General features: G+C 35.0%; 2 protein-coding genes across 4 annotated transcripts; both read left to right on the top strand.

The window, feature by feature from the left end:
* The first annotated feature begins 775 nt into the window (after window positions 1–775).
* LOC145567654 (uncharacterized) lies at window positions 776–3,248 on the top strand. 2 transcript variants are annotated; one of them, XM_081626998.1, is made up of 3 exons: window positions 776–989; window positions 1,121–2,756; window positions 3,113–3,248. In XM_081626998.1, exon 2 carries the CDS (start codon window positions 1,242–1,244, stop codon window positions 2,724–2,726), a length of 1,485 nt encoding a protein of 494 aa, XP_081483124.1. In that variant the 5' UTR covers window positions 776–989; window positions 1,121–1,241; the 3' UTR covers window positions 2,727–2,756; window positions 3,113–3,248. The 2 variants fall into 2 exon arrangements, with proteins under 2 accessions (XP_081483124.1, XP_081483123.1); XM_081626997.1 differs by lacking the exon at window positions 3,113–3,248 and having other exon boundaries at window positions 1,121–3,086.
* Window positions 3,204–22,153, top strand: LOC145567653 (cleavage and polyadenylation specificity factor subunit 3-II-like). Of its 2 annotated transcripts, XR_014095721.1 has the most exons (15): window positions 3,204–3,337; window positions 3,469–3,577; window positions 3,901–4,078; window positions 4,564–4,636; window positions 5,401–5,518; window positions 8,150–8,223; window positions 9,466–9,602; window positions 10,543–10,606; window positions 12,874–12,939; window positions 14,795–14,864; window positions 16,872–16,976; window positions 18,530–18,671; window positions 19,553–19,652; window positions 20,959–21,794; window positions 21,916–22,153. XR_014095721.1 is itself a non-coding variant. In XM_081626996.1 (14 exons), the coding sequence occupies exons 2-14, from the start codon at window positions 3,553–3,555 to the stop codon at window positions 21,388–21,390; spliced, it is 1,584 nt and encodes a 527-aa protein (XP_081483122.1). In that variant the 5' UTR covers window positions 3,204–3,337; window positions 3,469–3,552; the 3' UTR covers window positions 21,391–22,153. The 2 variants fall into 2 exon arrangements, 1 of the variants encoding a protein (XP_081483122.1); XM_081626996.1 differs by having other exon boundaries at window positions 20,959–22,153.

Below are 22,153 nucleotides of genomic sequence, written 5' to 3'. Positions count from 1 at the left end.
GGATTACTTGAGGGGTTACTCAGTCAGGGTTACTCAAGGGGTTCGGTCGGGATTTACAAGTTACTCGGTTAGGGGTTACTTGAGGAGTTACTCGATCAAGAGTAACTCGAGTAACCCCTGACTAAGTAACTCGAATAACCCTAGCCAAATGATGTGACCATCCATAGAGAAAAATCCCCTAAACCATTAAAAAATGAGGTGGCCAGTGGCTCAAGTAGAAATGAGGGAAATAATATGACTTAATATGGGTATTGATTGTTAATTCATTGAGTTTGTTGAATTATTTTTCAAATCTATCCATACAAATTAAGAATTAAAAAAAAAAAAAAAGGTTATTTTCAAGTAGTACTTTTTTTTTTTTTTTGAGGGGAATTTTCAAGTAGTACTTTGTATATCATTATTTTGAGGGTTAATTTTTTTTTAGGGTTAAAAATATATGATTAAGACATATTATGAGTAAATTTATTATTACTCATTAAATCATTTTATTTTAAAATTTTGTAAAATGAATATGAGTATCAAGATTTATAAGCCGTGCATCGCACGGGTTCTATACTAGTTTGAACTAAATCACAAAGCAGTAATTAATATAATAAAAAGTAACAAAATCTAATATTATTAAATAATTTAAGTGGGAAACAAACGAAATTAAAAACAAGATACACATAATCTGGAACAAAAATAATGATATGGACGAACATAGTAGGATTATAAGCATAGAAATTGACAATGAAATAAAGCATATATAACCACTACCACTAAGTTAATGAAGAAATATTATTGTATGACAGTATGAGTAAAGAATCAGCCCATTTTTTTTTATTACTTTATTAGACAGACGGATCTATTCCTTTAATAACAGTGACGGGTCATAGGGATCCATAGAATTGCTCTCTCTGAGATTAGTCAGATATCCATTGAAGCGCACTCAACGTTCTCCATTGAAGCGCAGTTGGCGTGAATCTAGTTCTTGTATCCCCCATTCTGAGGTAAGTTGTTTGTATTTGTTATCATCATATCAGATATCCCTAAAATTATGAGATCGATAGTTGAATCAAATATCCCTATAATTATGAATCAAATTTGGTTGCTAATGTATTGCACAACACTTTAATGTTAGGATTTAACTATGAAATCAGAGCTCTTTTCCCTCCTGCCCTGCCTCAGGGACGGGCCTGAGTGTTTGAACCTTTGAATTGAAGAACAATAACAAGAACAAGAACAAGAACAAATTTTGTGACATGGGTGATATTTATAAGTTCAGTTATGCTTCAAGATTAGTCCCTCCTTTATCAAAATCGCAATACCCAGAACGTATACAGCGTGGAAATCAAGGGAAAAGTAGTTTCCCAACTTACCTTGATGTTCCTTATGTGACCCCTAGAACTAGAATTCTATGTGATATTATATATGGAACCCCGGTATCGGATATCGAAGCTGCGTTGATTAGCAGTGCCATCACCCCTAGCCCCGAGCTTGTCGAGGAGGTGCTTAAGCTCTCCTATGGTAGCCCTGATGCTGCTGTGAGCTTCTTTCGTTGGGCGGGGCTTGCTCATAAACCATCGGTTTATGCTTGGAATTTGATGGTTGATTTGCTAGGGAAGAATAAGATGTTTGATCAATTATGGGCTGCTATTAGGTCTATGAAGGAAGAGGGGTTGATTTCACTTCCCACCTTTGTGTCTGTTTTTGGGAACTATTGTGCGGTTGGGAAGTTTGACGATGCTATTATGACATTCGATGTCATGGAGAAGTATGGGGTTGAGCCTGATGTGGTTGCAGTGAACTCCTTGTTGAGTGCTATTTGTCGAGAGAAGGATCAAACTCAAAGGGCTTACAATTTCTTTGACAAAATTAAGGTGAAGGTTCCACCGGATGGGGATACCTTTGCTATTTTGTTAGAGGGTTGGGAAAAAGAGGGCAATGTTTCCAAGGCTAAGACCACGTTTGGGGAGATGGTGGTTCGTGTTGGTTGGGATGAGAAGAACATGGCGGCTTACAATGCATTTTTGATGACTCTTGTTCGTGGAACACAAGTTGATGAAGCTGTCAAGTTTCTCAAAGTTATGAAAGGGAAAGGCTGCTTACTAGGTTTGAAATTCTTTACCAATGCTCTTGATATTCTTGTTAAGCAGAATGATTCAACCCATGCTGTACCTTTGTGGGATACGATGGTGGGTAGTGGCATAATGCCCAATTTGATTACATTTAATGCCATGATTGGCCTGCTGTGCAACAACAATGATGTGGACAATGCATTCCGCTTTCTTGATGAGATGCCATTTTATGGAGTCTTCCCTGACTTGCTAACTTATAATATGGTCTTCGAATGCCTGGTAAAGAACAAGAAGGTTCGTGAGGTGGCCAGCTTTTTCAAAGAGATGACAAAGAATGAAGTCCCTCCTACAGTAGCTAATTGTGCTGCAGCTATCGAGATGCTATTTGAATGTGATGATCCAGAGACAGGGGTTGAGATTTGGAACTTTGTTCTCACTAATAGAGTGATGCCTGTTGATGAATGTGCTAATGTGCTCCTCATGGGGCTGTGTAAGGTTGGTCGTTTCTCAGAGTTGAAGAGGTTTGCCTATGATATGCTGGATCAGAGGATCATTATTTATGAATCCACGATGAGGAAGTTGCAAAAGATCTTCTACAAAGAGGGCAGGAGTGCGAGAGATACTTACGACAGCCTTGAGAGGAGGTGGAAAGCTTCATACTTAAGATAGCCTTGAGAGGAGGTGGAAAGCTTCATACAAGTAGTGACACTTTATCCTCTTTCTCTCTTAAAATTTGTTACACATAGATAATCTTAAAGAGAGCAAATATTAACCATGTATTTATTTGATTACTCCTTCTAATTACAAAATCCTCTAAATTTTGTTGTACACATAAATTTTCTTTTGATTATATTATTTTAATTTTTATAGTTTTGTTTATGTTAATACAAAGATTTTCATATTTTGAGTGATAATTTGACTTAAAAATGTACACAATTATAAATTATATTTATAATATTGTGCATCGCACGGGAGCTAAATTAATACTCCATAGTCCATAATATTAAAAAAAAAAAAAAAAAAAAAAAACTAACATTCTGTACTTTTTAAAACAGGTTTACACTTAATCCTTAAAATTGGATGATCGTATAAAGAATCAGCCCATTTTTTTTATTACTTTATTAGACAGACGGATCTATTCCTTTAATAACTGTGACGGGTCATAGGGATCCATAGAATTGCTCTCTCTGAGATTAGTCAGATATCCATTGAAGCGCACTCAACGTTCTCCATTGAAGCGCAGTTGGCGTGAATCTAGTTCTTGTATCCCCCATTCTGAGGTAAGTTGTTTGTATTTGTTATCATCATATCAAATATCCCTAAAATTATGAGATCGATAGTTGAATCAAATATCCCTATAATTATGAATCAAATTTGGTTGCTAATGTATTGCACAACACTTTAATGTTAGGATTTAACTATGAAATCAGAGCTCTATCACTCTTGCTGACCTTCTGCAGTGCTGCTGCTTCATAATCGACTACTGCGAAGACCTATGGCAATTGACTGTCTTATACTTGGTAATCTCATTCTTCACTCACACAGTCACACTATATGAGTTAAATCTTTGCTATTATACTACTACGTCCGTTTCAATTTATTTGCAACAATGTGATGTTTACCAACATTTAGGTGAATTTGTTTATGAGTGTTAAATGGTGAGCAAAAAATAAAGTTGCATGTGATGAGGAGCGATATAGAAAGAAGTGACAAGTAAAAAAGGAAAGAAAACATTTGTTGCAAATAATTTGTAGTATCCATTTATGGTAAATTTTGCAAATAAATTGAAATGTAGGTAGTATTTTGATCAATCAGTTAATTGTTGTTGTTAATCTCTAATTAGGTGCTGGGCAAGAAGTTGGGAAAAGCTGTGTTATAGTCAATATCAATGGCAAAAAAATCATGTTTGATTGTGGAATGCATATGGGTTATCGCGACCTTCAACGTTACCCTGATTTCTCTCTTCTCTCCAAGTCGGGTCATTTTGATGATACTCTCTCCTGCGTTATTATTACTCATGCGTATGCCCTTTATCTGTAATTGCTTATATATGTGGTTGTTTTGTTGTTGCTTATGGTTTTGAAATCGAGTTTTGTCTATGTTATTCCGACTTTTCATTTCAGCTTAGTCATTCCCGTGTTAGATATTGGACACTCTCAGATATGATATATTGGTAGTGTGACATTGGGGCACTTTATTTTAGACAAAAATCATGCAGAAATTATATTGAATGGCTGTGTTTGATACTTGTGTGTGAACAATAGGGTATAGTAGGATGGCTTTGGCATATAGGAAGAAGTGACCCTTTAATGGAATATTTAGATGGATATGACTATGTATAAATTGATAAACATTTGGACTTTTATTGTTATTGAAAATGATATTAATCTATGTATCTAGATAGTAGGATTATTATTGCTACATGTATAGATCATTGCTTCAAATTGTATATGTTATATTGTTGCTTGACTTTTTTTTTTTTTTTTTTTTGGTATACATTTTGTAGTCATTCGGATCATATTGGAGCACTTCTTTACTTCACTGAAGTTTGTGGGTTTTCAGGACCTATTTATATGACGGTATGCCAAGAACAATGAAACTATTATACTAAATTACATTCTACTGGTTTTGTTACATAAATCACCCTCTCACGGGTTTTTGTTTACATGGTCTCTCTCATTCCCCCTTGTATACAATTGATAATTATTTCATGAGTTGTGTAAATCTTTTGTCTCATAGGATAAGGAGAATAATCCAAGTGGAATTATTTTGAGAAGCCTTCTTAACACTCAACTATCATAATTAGTGGAAAGAACTCCATAAAATATCTGGCTCTTGCAACATACTTTACTGATATTCAAAGTAAAATTCTCCTAATGTTTTGGTGACTATCTACATATGTAACATTTCTCAGGAAAATCTGGCAATTAGCATGGCCTATTTGTACTACCCTAGAGTTTTGATGCCAATTTATACTGTTTCGAATTGTCATTTTTATGCCAACAATAAACACGACCGTACATGGACTAGTTTGTGCTTGATGAGTTATCTATGACATGCTTCTATTGCTAATTGCAAGAAGGATAATTTGTTGGCAATAGGTAGCTGCATTTCATTCACTTCAAGTTTTGAAAATTTTGGAACTTCATTGGTTAATATAATATCCCAACCTTGAGCTATGCAAAATGAAATATATGACTCTTTGTATGTAGATATTTTTTTTTCCCTTTTCTTACCTCTTGTCATTTTGTTCTTATGGGGTTTTATTTCATCCTATGTACCCCATTCTTTCCCTCTATTACTCATTGATAACTTGTTCTCTATGCAAATGCTTGCCTTACAGCATCCGACAAAAGCATTGGCTCCTCAAATGTTGGAGGAGAGTTGTAAACGTATGGTTGATCAAGAGGCTGATGTAGGGCAATTTACTCCAGAACATGTCAAGTCCTGTATGGAGAAAGGTACTTTAAGTCACTATTGACAACATTATAGAGTTTAGCATACAAATAGGGACTGCCTTTTGCACTTTTCACCTCTTGGGACCTTTAAAAAAGAAAAAAACTCTCTGGGTCCTCAAGTTAGATTGCTAGAAATGGTGGTATAATTCTTGTATTAAGCTGTAGTTTTATGTGGTCCTTAACTGTCATATGCTTCTGACAGAAAAATCTTGTTGCAACAGAGAAGCAACTGTGAATTATGTTGATGTTGTTCTTTACCCTGCTTTTGTTTTCAAGCTTTATAGTTTTGTATTCATTGTGGCTCAATTTGTGTCATTGAATTCTGATTGTGGCTCAATTAAGATGGTGGAAAATCAGTCAAATGTGGCTCTTTCTCCTAGCTTGGAGAAAGTTTGCTTTATCATTCAGCCACACAAACAAGGTTCGCAATTAATACCATCCTACATAATTTTATGTTTACGTGGCTTACTTCCTCTGTTTCGTATTGATCGCAACACTAGGGTATTCACAAAGTTTAAGAAAATATATTGGGTGAGACCCAAAAGAGGATTTTTTTATAATATAAAGTGTTATTGGTAGGAGAGAGAAATAATAAAAATAGTAGTATAAGTGGGGTTGGTAGGAAAGAGAAATAATAAAGTAGTATTTGTGAAACTGGGGTTAGTGGGAGAGAGAAATTATAAAATAACGGTAGGTCCTTTCCTAATATAGAAGTGTTGCAATTAATATGAAACAAATATAAAAGGAAAGTTTTGCGATTAATACGAAACAGAGGGAGTAATTGATAATGCTACAAAAATGAGATGTCAAAATCAATATTCCTAGCCCTTTTGGTATTTTTTGCTAATGTTATATACTAGTTATTTAATGGCATTAATGCCATCCTGCAAAGCACGTATTATTGGTATTTGGTTTTAATGCCATCCCGCAAAGAACATATAGACCATGGTGAAATTCAAAAAAGTAATACCAATTACCAAAAGAGTTAAGAATATTGATTGGATATCACATATGTGTGACATTGTTAATTATGCCATATAAACATAAAACACATGCGTTCTTGAATATTTTGACTTAGAGCCAATTTATAATTGTAAATCTTGTTTGTTTGGCAAAATGACAAAGCTACTTTTCACCAAGCTGATACACAGAGACGTGTATGGCCTTATGAGCTCCATTACCAGAGGTTGTTTATACTATTTCATCACGTTTACTGGTGAAGTTAGTAGATGTGGCTATGTCTACCTAATGCCACATTAATCTAGTTTGTCAAGCTCTAAGAATTATAAAACGAAGTAGAGAATGAACTTGGCAAGAATATTATGATCGTGGGTTGATTATCTAAGCCATGAATTCGATGATCATGTGATAGAATACAATATTCTTTAAAGATTGACACACTGTGGAAGCCTTAATGGAATGGAGTGTTCAAGTGGAATATAACTTTATTAAATATGGTTTGGTCAATGATGTGTACTCTTGCTGAATCGCGTTCCGTTAAAAGTTGTTTAAAAGACTCCACACGAATTATAGATAGGGAAACCTCTTAGGTTATCTTTTTTAATGGTGTATTTGGATAAGGAAATTGGAAAGAAAAGAAGGGGAGGGGGTGAAGGGGAGGGAAGAAAGATGAGTTTACCTTCTAAATCTCTCAATTGTTGGAGAGATCAATTTTTTACAATTTAATCCCTCCATTTCTCTCCCCTCCAATTCCCTTCCTTCCTCATTTGTTATCCAAATGAAAGATAATCCATCCCTCCATTTCCCTTCCCTTCCCTTCTCTCCATTTCCTTCAATCCAAACTAAGTGTAAAGGTTTGGGGTTGCAAGTTTATGTCAAGACACTTATGTTTCACAAACTTGCAGCAAAGTTTGACAAGTTTCTTTTTGTGGGCTATCCATAAAGGACAAAAGGGTATTACTTCTGCAACTAATATGAGGATAAAGTCTTTGTTGTCTTTTCTAAAGATTTGGGGATGTGAAGTTTATGTCAAGAGACTTATGTCTGATAAATATGCATCAAAGTCTGACAAGTGTTAAGTCTGACAAGTGTTTTCTTGTAAGCTATCATAAAAGACACGGTTGTTGCTTTTATAACCAATCTGAGCACTCTTTGTTGCTCAAGATAGTGTCCATCTTCTTATGTGCTTTATGTATGGTAACTTAAAGATTTTTCGTGAAAGCTAAAACTTTAATAGGGTAATGGTCATTTTCAAATTATTCCTTTGGTACCTTGTGGTTTCATTTGGATCAACAAGATGATTTATGCTTTGAGAATGAAAGAAAGAAACAAACACAACTGGAAAGTTACTAAAGAATGTGGTTTCATGATGCCACCTTATTGTTTTATTACCATCATCTTGACCTATTGACAACACCTTAATTTAATTTTATTGTTCCTATAAGTTAAAATTCCATCTTCCAAGCAAGCTCTGCGTGTGCAAATACAAATTAGAACTATGCAGGTTTGTGGCAAGTTACTGCCATGATCTTGTACTTTATGTTATTAAATCTTGTTACTTACCGGGATTAATTACATTTGTTGAACTTTTGGGTTATGTTTCACTGTCTGTAAGTTCCAAATGTTAGAAAGTTAGCAAGTTTAACAAGTATAACTTCTGCTATATCTTTGCAGTTATAGCAGTGGACTTGAAGCAAACTATCTGGGTTGATGAAGATCTTGAAATTCGTGCCTACTATGCTGGTCATGTGAGAGTTTAATCTATCCTTTTGCTATTTGAAATTATGGAGTAATAAATGTAGTACGGTTAATTTTTTATTCATATTTATAGGTTATGTTTTGCTCAGCGTAAATTAGGTGATGATATTTACTTTTTACCCTATATGTGCTATGTTTAGAGATGGAGGGATAATGATGGATTAACTTTAAGGTCTGATATGATTGTATTTAGTGTGGTCTAATGTGATATGAAATTAGTAATTAAGTCCTGAAAGAAAGTGAAGTAAATATTACTTATTTGTCAAGACAGACATATGGCCTCATACCGTTATGTTATTACTTAATGCTTCAAGTTTTGTAATATTAATTTTACTAAAAGCATTTTTGTAGTTTTAGACTGTTAGTTCCTGTTTATAGGTAATTCAAGCCACATATATGTCCACTTGGAGAAGAAATTTTTGTTTGAGACACGGGTGAGATAAGGTTTGAGTGTTTGACACAGCAATCTGTTGGTTAAATAAATCTTTAAAAGCTTTTGGGTGATACCAGCATTAATTTGTTATAATCATTAAAAAAAAGCTTTTCCTTTTTGCTTTCCTTTTTCTTTCTTTTATTATTTTTATTATGGTCTAAAGCTCTTTTGATATGATTATATGGTGTAAACCCTTTTGATATGATAGATGATTGGGAAATTTGTTTAGCTTCTTGACGTAGAGGAGGTGTTCAATGAAAGGCTCAAAGAAGACGTAGGATTTAGAAGGATAAGAACCCTTCATCTTAGCTGTGGCTTGGACATTGTGTTTTCTATAGTTTAACTGAAACTTTAGTTTGTCCTCATTGCCTCTATGATGTCTTCTCATTCCTGTGCCTGTAATTGCCTTCTGTCGAGAGTTATATTGCCCCTACTAGATTTGTTGATCGTCACACCTCACACCGTACATCACGACTTGATCGTATCAAATTTTATTTGATCTCCGATGATTTATGAGAACTCTGGTGCACTGATGCATTTTTCTGGTGTTGGCTCTTTCAATTGGTTTAAAAATACTCTTCTGCACCTGTATTCTGTGTCTTAACGACCTGAAATCAAATATTTGTACAATATGTTTTTATTAAATCCGGGTGCTCTTGACTGTACTGCTACTGAAATAAAGTGTCTTTGAATATTTCCAATTGTTGCCTTGATTTACTTGCCTTCATTCGAATTATTACTTTGAGCTTAGACCCCCTCATTTTGCTCTCCAATTCCTGACATATAATAGAATTCCTAGGTTATTGGTGCTGCAGTGTTTTATGCAAGGGTGGGAGATAGTGCGATTGTCTACACAGGGGACTATAATATGACTCCTGATAGACTTCTAGGTGCTGCTCAAATTGATCGTTTGCAGTTGGATCTTGTCATAACCGAGTGAGAATCTTCTGAGTCTGTTGCATTTACTGTCATTTTATATATTAAAGTTTTTGTGTGAAATCTGACGTTTTTTTAAACCTTTGAGAATTGAAAAAAGGACAAGGTTGAATTCCATATTTCCATGATATATTTCTGATTTCGTAATGCATCTTGATGACTATCTTTCCCTCATAAAGAAATAATAGTGAACCACTACCTTTTGTTATCAGCCACATTATTGGACACTCTAAATGAGACATTTACGTTTTTTTTTTTTTTATCCAATTTCGAGCTCAATTTGGATCTTTAAGGGCTATAATGACCCCAAAAACCTTACCCAAGCATTTTTTGTGGCAAAAGAAAAGTAAGTTCATCAGACTATTTGCTTATTTTAGAAAAGTAAGCTCATAAGACTAGGGAGTGATACAATTAAAAGTAAGTTCATAAGACTAGATAGTCCTCTTATTTGCTCTATCTCTTCCTTTGTCTCTTCCTCAGTGATCATAATGTGGTTGTGGATGCTTTTTGTTTGGACTAGGTAGCTGTTGGTTGGCATTATAGTCAGGTGCTGGTAAGTTGAGGTGGCAGTTGGTGGCGAGCATTTGGGGGTTTTATCAGGAGTTGAAGGTCAAATTGTGGGTAGGGGGGGGGGGGGGATGGGGTGGGTTGTTAAGAAAGGAGAAAAAAAGTGGAGTATTGGGATCATTTTGTTGGGGCTGATTGGTGCTGGTGTTTGAATTGGTAGTATATGCACTTTCAATTGAGGGTTACAAGAGCAAGGAAGCATACATCTGATATAGTGGGTATTAGGTCTGTTGGTAGAAGTCTTGTGCATTTGTTTCTGTTTGTTTGTTATGCATGTCTTATCTGATTATAGCACAAAGATTTCTCTTGCAGTGAATTCTTATAAAAGTAGTTTGATTTGAGGGAGGTAACATAATACTATTTTTTGTTACAGGTCAACTTATGCTACAACAATCCGTGGTTCTAAATTTGCTCATGAAAGAGAATTTCTCAAAGCTGTAAGTACATTTGCTCTATTCTCAAACATGGTAATGTCAGTCCCTTTCAGTTCTTTTTTCTTTCAAAGATTTCAAGAAACTTTGTGTGAGGCATAGTATTGTGAATATAGCTCATGTTTCACTCTAAAAGATTGCCCCAATTTATTTATAGTTAACTCAATCCCATAATCTCTTCTTACTTTATTTCTTACCTTGTATACAAAACTACCTACTTATTCAATACAAACCTATAAAGTGACTGGGACATCAGAGCAGAAATCTTTTTCCAAATTTAATACTTCATCGGAGTTCTGAGAAATGGTGCAAGATCAAAATTAGAGCATGCTGGAGCTCCATCGGGTCAAAGCCCTTTATTTATATCTCTCAAATCAGGGCAGGCTTCGTCAACAAAGGGAGATAGTAGTATGTCATCGCCCCTGTTGCAGAATCTTTGAAGGATAAGATTCCTAGTGTTGTTGTTGTTGTTGTTGTTGTTGTTTTTTTTTTTTTTTTTTTTTAGTGTTGTTAGCAGAAAGCAAATCCTAGTCCTTAACCAAATATTCCAAATTGAAGATCCATAGAAGAAATACTGTGACATGATGAACATACTCGGAGATAATGCATTCTTGTCCTAGATTATTAACCCTTGATACCTTTTATCCAAACCTAAGCATATAAGCCTTGATCATGGATATCTGCCTCCTTTATGTTTTGGTATGAAAGTTGTCTCCCTTAAAACAAGATGAATCTTCATACTTTCCTGCCCCTATGGAAAGTTGTTGCTAATTTTATCAAGTTCCTTTAGAGTTGCATATTGTGAAAAGGATTTTTGCATATAGTTGGGTGGGGTGATGGAAAGTGTTAAATTAATTCGGCCAAGCTACCTGCTTTGGAGAGGAAATTTGTTTTCCAAAGCAGCTAGGAGGTAACTTTGACTACAACAAATTGACCTTTAGTTCTTGTTGATCCTTTTTGGGAGATGGGCATACCAAGGTGCAATTCTAAGTTCTTTGAAAAGGTTGTGGGTGCTCTTAAACATAGCACATTCATCCTCAAGAGATTTCCTTGAACAAAATTTTTCCCTTATACAGCTTTTGGTTGAAATTTCATGAAAGAGATTGACAACTCTTTAATGGTGAAGGCCCTGTCTTCATCTACTCTTTCAAAGATAAGTAAATCATCAATAACAAGAGATGAGAAATAAGAATTCTGGAACTTATTTCCTACTTACCAAGAAAGGGTCCTCCTTTTTCTTCTTTTATGTGAGTTAGGGGCTTTAAACAAATATTGGGACACAAAGTCACCATGGCAAGGCCTCTTGAGTGCTCAAAAGGGTTTGTTTTCCTACTAGCAATCAAACAAAGGATCATGCTTTAGCGATAGTCCATGATTGAATTAACTGACTTTATCTAGATTATTATGAAAAAAGGCACTGTCCAATGGAATTCCATCAAGCTTTTTCAAGATTGAATTATAGAGCAAACCGGCTAGTATTTCTTTTCTTCTTTTTCATGGAGACATGGAGTGTAACACCTCAACGAGAATTACAAGCTACAAGATTAATGTTCAGATCCCTTCCCTTAATGAAGCTGTTTGATCATTTTGAGATAAAGGTTTGAGGAAGTGATTTTGTCTTTGGACTAGGATTTATCTGCCAAGTTTGTAAATTGTGCCACAAGGACTACTCTGTCTTGAGTGTTTAATTGTTTCCCGGCATGGTTGCTTAAATTATAAAACATGTGGGTTTGGCACATATCTTGCAGTATATTTTTCCTTGTAAATCAACTTTTGACATTTATACACTCATTATCCTCAATGATATCCCACATTTTGTGAAAGAAGGAAAGTTGGAAAGAATGGAAACCATGAGGGCAGGGCTTTAAGCGGCTTCATGCTTATCAAACCCTCCTCATCCAACCTAGGATGGTTTTAGTTCCTATAACAATTATTGAATTAACAGTAGAACTATGTAATCTTCTCCATCAAAGATGGAGTATATAATTTTAGATCGGTTGTATGTCATTATAGGCTGGCTACTTTCGATCTATCTGCAAAGTCTAAGACTTCTTAAGTTCCTTAACACTTATTAGAAAGAGCCATTTTGATTCCCCCTTCTTTTGATCACTTAGAATCTTTATAGATCTGTTGGCGGGAAGTATTCTGACTTGACATTAAGCTGCTTAAATTTATTATTTGTATCCATATGTCTTGAGGTTTGGTAATTCACATTCAATGGAGAAATACAAAATAATTGACTATCTGCTAAGATATGCTTACCATTGTTGCAGGTACATAAATGTGTTGATAAAGGGGGAAAAGTTCTCATCCCAACATTTGCTGTTGGAAGGACTCAGGTATTGTCACTACTTTATGACATCATTAGCCATTTTGACACCTTTACCTTCTGATTTCTTAAAGTGGCATAAAAATATTTTTTTTATTAGGTCATTTATTTTGACGTAGAGGTGCCGTTTTAGTGATACATCTGCATTGACTACTTTGTAAATTTCAATTTAAAATCAATAATGAACCTTCATTAAGTTTGTAGTTATTTCCCCTAGTATCCAATTTCATGCCCCTCCTTTGTTAATGATTGTAGACAAAAGAAAAGGGGAAAAAAAGCTTTTTTTTATAGATGCTTGGTTTTATTGTTATAGGTGTAGTGATTATGGGTGTTAAACACGTGAAATTTGACAATCTTTGTTGATTTATAGAGCACTATCATGGTGGATAAGCGTGTCAGTTTTTAATTCCAACTACCATGGTTGTGGGGATGGTAAATGGCAGTATCGTGTAATTGGTAAAAATTTTGTAATCTCTTACTGGATAAATAAAAAAAAAAAACAAGGGACAGCTTGTTCTCCATTAGAATGAAAGACAGAGTGCAGAAAAATAAAGTCAGCATAGACCCTAAATAAGAAGCTTATGTCACTGGAGAAGGTGGCTGGAGGGATTTAGATGTCTGAAAATTGTACCAACTAAGTTTCTCCTACAAGCAGGGGAAAAAACCCCAATGTCTTGACTGTTCTTGTGGATCTTAACATCACATTTTGATCTGAAGCTAGACATTTCTTAGTCCAATTTCTCAATGCCTAGTACGACCCATATCCCATCTCCGCACATGGGTCGGGTCATGTAGACATGAGTATGGTGGGGTGAAGTGGCAAGTCCAAGCATCACAACCATCTTCCATAGCCAAAATGTCATTGAACACTTTTAAAATCTTTGCCATTTTCTCCTCATCTTTATGTAGAATTGTAGATCTCCATATAGCTTCTTTGATGTTTTCTCCTCTTCAACAAAAAGTATCCTTCCCTCCTCCCCTTCACCATTGCCTGTTTCAAAGTGTTGCAAATCTTTCCCATATATATTTCATGTAATCCAATGAGTGAATTTGAAGTAATCGCTTTTGCATTGGTTAGTCCAAATACTGTCATGCATACTTAATAAATCTTTTAGAACAAAAAGGTTTTAGCTTAGATGAAATTAAGTTTCATTATGGCGTTTTATTTTATTGTCTAAAGACTAAATCTAAAATGCCATTACACCTGGCATACATGTCACCATCTAATTTGGAGTATACTAGAAATGATATGTTCTCTGAGCCTCAACATATTCTCCATTCAATGTGCTGGTAAATTAAAAAAAAAAAAATTGTTTTTACTACTTTTATCGATGTCGGAAATGTAATAGGTGTCTATGGTTTCTGTTGCATTGTGCCTTAAATGCATCAAAATCACTGTAATTCTTTTTCTTTTTTTATCATCACTCAAGGAAAATAGCAAGGGAATTTAAACTCTTAATATTTAGGCAAGATGGCAATCAAACAAACCTTTTGTTCTGGAGTATAAGCAGTTCTATTTACTGTTAGGGGGACAGTAAATAGAACAGGAAACACTAATAATTGAGACAAATATGTACTGATTGCGGAGAGTTTTATCCTAATAGTCGCTATTGTGTCTGGTTTTCATTCATTTTGGGAAGCAGATCTGTAGCCTTGGCTTATGTTAAATAGGTCGGGGGATATCTTAATTGGTTAGTCCACTTGACAATGTGCTGATAACATTGCTCAGGCATCTGTCATGTATTTTAAGTCATTTATCAATGTCCAATAGATGACATACCTTTTATTTTTTAAGGATTTGCATCTTTAGTTATAGTTATACTTGAGATGTTTGTGATATTTGAGAATTGAAATTTTTAATGCAGGAACTCTGTATATTGTTGGAAGATTACTGGGAGCGAATGATTTTGAAGGTTCCTGTATACCTTTCTGGAGGTTTGTTTGTTACTCACATTTACACTCAAATTTGTATTCAAGATGCCTAGAACTTTAGCTCACTAGACTACACGATTTTGGGCGTTGTTGCAATAATATTATGTCAGTAAGGTTATCAATACTGGTATGAACTTTTATCCTAAAGTAAAGAAAATGAAAGGTCCAGTATTATAGAGGACAAGGTGTCCGTAACCCCTTATACAGTAAGCATGACTGAAGCAGGTTGGGTCAATGATCCATGCTCAGTAAAGGGGTAGGAGTGTAGCTAAGGAAACATTGACAGTACCTAAAATCTCTTATTTTTCTAAAACACCATTATCACAAAATTTTCATTAGAAAAATTCCTCGCGTGAAATCTTTTACTCTTTGAGCCTCCTGAGGCACACATCCTATTTGAGGGTGAAGTTATACCATGTACCTACAATCAATGCTAAACAACCGTACAAGCTATTTCAATCCAATGGGTCTGTTGGGTCTAGGGTATAAAATGAGTCTTGAGCAATTATTAATTTTTAAGCTTTTCATCCCAGATCTTTTAGGCTACTAACTTGACCATCATTTTTATCACATTTATTACATAAAACATCATATATTGATACTAGATAAATCAATTACAAGATGACTAAAATCAAGTTTCAATTGATTTAACACATAAGAAAAGTCAACCAACAAATATGAACACAAATAACCATTATGTTACATAAACGGAAGCAATCAATCAATCGATCAAAGCCTTAATCCCATAAGTGGGGTCGGCTACACGAACCAAAAGTGATTATTCCGTATAGTCATCGACATAAATCTTCCTCCATCCCTTACGATCAAATGCCCCACTTTCATGCAAATCCATATCCGGAGTACTTCATATCCTTCCTAACTCCTTCAAATCAAGTCATTTTCGGTCTCCCTCTCCCTCGTTTAACCCCTCCATGCTCCCACTCTTCTACTCTTTGTACCTGTGCACCATCAGGTATCTGTCTCACATGCCCAAACCAACGCAGTTGATTCTCTCTTAATTTGTCTGCAATGCCCGCCACATCCACTTTCTTGCGAATAACTTCATTTTTTATTCTATCTCTTAGAGTGTTCACGCACATCCACCTTAACATGCCAATTTCCATAACCTCCATCTTTTTAATGTGCTCCTTCTTGGAAGTCTAACATTATGTACCATAGAGCAACAATGGTCTTATCACAGTCCTATAGAATTTCCCCTTCAACTATAAAGGAATGCTTCAGTTACATAACACTCCCATGGCTGCTCTCCATTTAAGCCACCTAAACTTAATCCTGTGGGTCACGTCTTGATCAATGTCACCATTTTTATGGATGATTGACCCAAGATTTTTAAAATATTCACTCATGGTCAAGTTTTTTCCATCCAAACTCACCACATCATCACTTGCCCCCCGCTGAGTACATAAGCGGAAGCCTAGGAAATCAATATATTATTATATTTTATTTGTCTAAAATTATTGATAGGGTCTTGGGTTAGATCTGGACTGGGTTTAGGTATTAGAATATCTTACCCAAACCCAAACCGATTCTAACATTTGGATCTAAATTCGACCCAAGTCCGACAGATCATAGATATTTCACCCTAAAAAATGGGGCGGGGCTAACTAGGTCTGGGGTTCCTAGACTCTGCCATCCATATGTATAATTGCCTATTAGGGAAACCATTAGTTGATCGATATAAACTCTTGGTATTTATGTAGGGTGCATTTGTGCTTTGAAATGTTATCTTGCTTAATTAAGCGAAGAGAGAGAATGTAGTGCATTGATTTTCATTTATTTTAATGCTCGTTAGCTATTTCAGTCAGAAATTTAGAGGTTTCGGTAGCTTTTAGAGGTTTCCATCCAAAATGAGGGACCCGAGGCATTCCAATGTTTGGAAATGTGAGGACCTGCAATATGCTTATCTCGTTTAAGTTATAAGTCTGTTCTCTACTCCTCTTAATCTCTTTATGATATCAGCAGGACCTTGATTTGGCTTTATTTTTTCAGGTTTGACAATCCAAGCCAATACATATTCCAAGATGCTTACTAGCTGGACTAGTCAAAAGATGAAAGAGGCATGCACTGCACGCAATGTATTTGATTTCAAACATGGTATGGTCATTGAAATGTTTAAAATCAAAGTAAAATATCTGCAGAAGTTTGAAATAATTTATAACCTTAATAACTTTTAGTGCTCTTTTGGTTTGCTAATTGTCAATGCAGTTCTACTCTTTTACATGCATATGATTTTTATATTTTATCTTGATGCTATTGGCTTTCCTAACATTAACACAAGCTGTTTGTCTGAATTAAATGTCATTTATTTTTTTTCTTCTTATTTCCTACTTAGTAGGAAGTGAGACTCTATTTTAGTAAAGGGCCTTGTAAAAAGAGACTTTCACAGGATGTACGCAGACTCTGTAATTTTAGGTCTTACAAGTTTTTCAGCGTAATTATTTCATCAATTATGAAATTCCCCAAAATTTGTAAAGGAGATTGCTCTGACAATAAGCAGACTACATTCTTATTCCATTGCTTATTGATGTTGGTACATCTATGGTTGATTTATCTACTAAGGCTCCATAGAAGCAAGCTTAAATCTGGAGACTAACTTTAACATAACAAATATAAACCTTATGTCAATATGCTTTCTGTAGTTGCATCTGTTTCTGTCTTTTCTTCGACGATCTCAAACTAGTGATGCATTCAGTGTGTATAATTTCCAATCATTGATGCAGATTCTAATGGACAAATTTTCATGTGTAGCTGCTTGATGGTCTATATATCTTCTTCAACATTCAAAATAATCTCTTAATATATGGTCTTCTCATTTTTCCTGTCAGGCAGTTTGGTTCTAGTGATTGTGCTGAATTTTTAATTTAATGCCAAAAACAGACCAATGCGTCTTTGTCCTTTGCAGGCAATCATGCCCACTTTCTTTGTTGCTTAAGCATTGTTACTTGCAATCAGGTAAAGTGTTTGTGCTATTTTATATGTTACCTAGACATGGGCTGGATGTAAGGAAACTTATCTTTGTTTCCAAATGGTCATAAGTTGTAACTCAAATTTGGGAAATTGGGACACTGCCATAAAATGCTAGGATACAACATTGGATTCTGTAAAATGAGCTTCTTTCAAGATTATATTAAACTGCCAACGTAATATGAATTGATTAAATAGGGGCCCAAAACCCAAAATTTGGTCTGACCACTAAATTCTATTACTCCTTTTAAATCCATTCATATGAATGTCACTTCAAGAATTGCGTCCCTATGACATTCTGTGAAGAGAAAGTTAGGAGGGATTATCTTTAATTCTGTCCATTGCCACAATCTGATGTATACCAGTCAAATAATTTCACTTGATTAAGCATCTTCGTTCTATGCACTCACTCTCAGCCTCACCTTTACTTTTTGCGCATAGCAGCATGAAGTATTCTACTGTAAGGCTATGTATCAGGTTTCTTATCTTTGCTGTTTTGCCTTGGCACAGGTATGGCATTAAATATGCCGATCAAATTAACATCAAGTAGTGTTTGCTTGCAATTTTTAAGTTAAATTAGTCGTGAACTTTAGTTTAACGAGATCAATAATCAATAGTAAAACTGGTCACTGTCAAACAAACTCTCTTTCATGTTATTACTGAGGAAAGAATTTTTTTTGCAGTATTCAGTTTTAATCGTTCTCTGATACATGCTCCTGGTCCTTGTGTTCTCTTTGCAACACCTGGGATGCTAAATAGTGGATTTTCACTTGATGTTTTCAAGGAGTGGGCAACTTCAGAAAATAACCTTGTTACTTTACCCGGGTACTCTCTCTTCATTTCTATATTTGAAGGTATAATGTGTTATTACTTATGAGATACTTATGTGAAACTATGCATGCTTGAGTGGGTGTCTCTATGTTGTGCTAATCTATGTATATAATCCTTTTTACCATGCCTGAGCTACCTTAAGCTGATTCCTGGTGATTGAAGGACTTGATTTTGTTCCATATTTTGCTACTCTGCTTCTACTTTCCCTTATATTCACTTCCATGATTCCATTAGTCTAGGTGCCCTCTTCCTCTACTAATAAATAAATATAAAATTTCCTAGGCTGAGTCAGAAATCGAGATGTGCTCAGCACAAATTGTTCATCTAAGACCAGGAACATTCTGTCTCACTCCTCTGCTTTGTCCTACTTCTAGAATGATTAGTAGAACCACCCACAAGCAATTGGGTTGTGGCAAATATCATCTTAAAAGTTAATATCCCTCTTAATATTAAACATTAGCATTGGGAGGATCAACGTGGATACTATAATAATAAAGCACAGACGAAAGTTAGGTTTCTTATAATTCTTATGCTAATTGGTAAGCATGTTAGCTGTTTTTTTTTTATTGGTGTTAGGGATTTTTTAGTTGTTTTTTCCTATCTACTTTCTTAGTTTTCTAGGTATGTAGGTTTACATTACTACTCTTTCTAGAACTAGCTAGTATAGATGATGCACTTTCTGCTTAAAATAATAGGTTAGTCAGTTGATTCCCTCAAGTTTTATCAATAGGGCAGAGGGAATTTGCATGAAGTGACTTTAAATAGACAAGATGGATTAAAAACTACGTTGGATATTTTTTGAAGTTTGGCATTTTTATTAATATGCTATACACTTTTGTTGAACTTTAATGACGTTTTTTCTGTATTTGATTCAGGAAGTGTGTATCAGGAACTATAGGGCATAAAGTCTTGATGTCTAAAATACCTACAAAAATTTATTTGGACTCCAATACTCAGATTGACGTGCGGTGTGAGGTTATTGCGCAACTTTTTCTTACAGTTTCAAGTCTACTTTTTGTTTGTTCTCATTCAAATTTGGTGATTGTGGAGTAACTTGGGTCTTTTTTATTTTTCAGCTGCATCGATTATTGTCTTTATGACTTCAACACCATTTAAATTACAATGATTTAAGAAAAATACCGATATATTCATAATTGCTCTTTTATTGTTCAAATGATTCCATATTACAGCTTTAGATGCATCATTTAATTTATGCACATTGAGAAAATAGCACTTCTAAAGTCAAGGTTTGCAAAAGACTGGGCATGTCTAGGCATAGTGAGTTATATACTTGCATTAGTTAAAGCTACAATCAGTCACTGGTATGAATTACAAAGAATTTCTTGTAATGTAAAACTCAAGGAAAAAAAAAAAATATATCGTATGAAATTTGTTGAATAATTTTCACTCTAATGCCTCATAACCCCATATCATTTTTGATTTAAATATAGAATAAAGATAGTGAGATACCTCTGTGATTCAAGCAGCTTAAATTCCTTGAGGCCTTGATCCTTCAAGCTTGCACCTTATAACCCCTCAGGCGTGCTTTAAGTACTTTGCTCAGGAGTAAATGGAGATCGACTTTTGCTGTGACCCCTAAATGCTACAGTGTACAGAGTATTTCTTAATAGCAAAAAGGCTTTCAAATTAATATCTTCAGGGAAATGCTTTGTAGGAGATAACTCAATATATGTGGTTGATTAATACTTCTTCCGTTCTTTTTTTACGCAATGTGGCTTTTGGGGGGGGGGGGTGTTGGAGAAATCAAGGGATGCACAATTTTGAGGAGAGGAGGGATACGAAGGACCCATGTAATAATACCATACTATCTACTTTTCCAATAAATTACAAGTTACTCGTATCATCTAAAACTATGTACCATGATAACTGTCAAAACTTATGTGGAATGAAGTATATGAAGCATAAATCAATGCTCTGCTCTAGTCCTCAGTGGTCGCTTTCATTGTTGATATGTGAAGCTACTTGGCTTGGATATTGTACTATCTTGAACTTGTTTACTATGAACGGTCAATTTACTTCCTTGAACTTCTTGCAAATTGCAATGTTGTTTCTGCAAAGCAATTACATTTCTTGAGCTCATCTATTACCTTGCAATGCCCCTGTCTAACAATAACTGTCTTTGTTTGGAAATTATGCCTTCCTCTTCTGTATTGCATTCTCTTGTTTAACTGTTACTTAGCTGTTATTCTGTTACTTTCTTACTTACCTTATTCATTAGAAAGAAGAATTCTTCTCTGATCAAATTTTTATGCAATTATAGATTCATCAATTGGCAAATAGTGCTCACACGGACAGTAAAGGAATAATGGATCTTATGAAGTTTCTGTCACCAAAGCATGTGATCCTTGTTCATGGTGAAAAACCTAAAATGGCAAAGCTAAGTGAAAGAATAAAAGCTGAACTCGGAATTCCTTGTTATTATCCCGCAAATAATGATACAGTGAGCATTCCATCAACTCACTATGTCAAAGCTGATGCCTCTGCTTCATTTATCAACAGTACTTTATGTCCAAACTTCAGTTTCAAAAACAGTGCTTCGGAAGGTGAATCTGAGTTAGGTGGTGAAGATAAAACTACATCAAAACTGCAGATATGTGATGCAAGGGTTTCTGAAGGACTTCTAATTATCAAAAATAATCAGAAAGCAAATGTTGTTCATCAGGATGATTGGTCTGGGAGCGCAGAAACATGATCTTCTGTTGATTTGGGACTGAATTTACATTCAGAATATCTGTCTAGATTCTTAGAACAAACTCTGCTTGCTTGTTCTGTCCATTCCTCTCTTGTGTTTTGGGGGCCATGATTTGCAAGTTAAATGTGGAGCATCTTATCTGTAGTATTCACATTAATACTAGAGTTCCAAAGAGAAATGCCTCTGTCTTTGTTCCAGAAGTCGAATCATTATTGTTTTTCTTGGCCCCGACCTATCTGTCTACTGAGTTTGAGTTTGAAAGATCACCTGAAGTTTGGAAGAAGCTTTGGCCATGGTTCTTAATTTAACTCTTAAATCATAACTTGCAGGGGGTTAAAGAAGCTGGGGTGGGTGAGCAGCCTGAGCATTTTACAAACAGTGAGGATAAGAACTCCCTGCATCAGGTGATGCATACTTTCCAAAGTGTAATTCGATTCTACTATGAGAATATCTGTTCCTATAATTTTAGTAACTTGTATAAACAGAGGGCTGATGTGTTGCTGTTTTATAAACATGTTTTTACAGCAAGACACTGGCACTCTTGCAGGATATCATGCTCAACTTTTAGTTAGAGGCTTAGAGCTAGTAGCTGAGTTAACATGACTTGACAGTGTGTATTGATTTAGTCAGCCATACAGAATGTAATAAATTAGAGTTGAGAATTTGAGATTTTTCGACATAACTTATCCAATTTATATATTGGCCGAGTTTGTAATTTGTATTGTTCAAATGTGATGACTTGCCTGGCTTGTTTGATTTGAAA

Source organism: Chenopodium album, chromosome 11 (genome assembly GCF_948465745.1).
Source record: "Chenopodium album chromosome 11, dcCheAlbu1.1, whole genome shotgun sequence".
In the NCBI taxonomy this organism is placed as follows: domain Eukaryota; kingdom Viridiplantae; phylum Streptophyta; class Magnoliopsida; order Caryophyllales; family Amaranthaceae; genus Chenopodium; species Chenopodium album.
The sequence above is the reverse complement of the archived record's forward strand: the minus strand, read 5'-3'. Positions and strand labels throughout refer to the sequence as shown.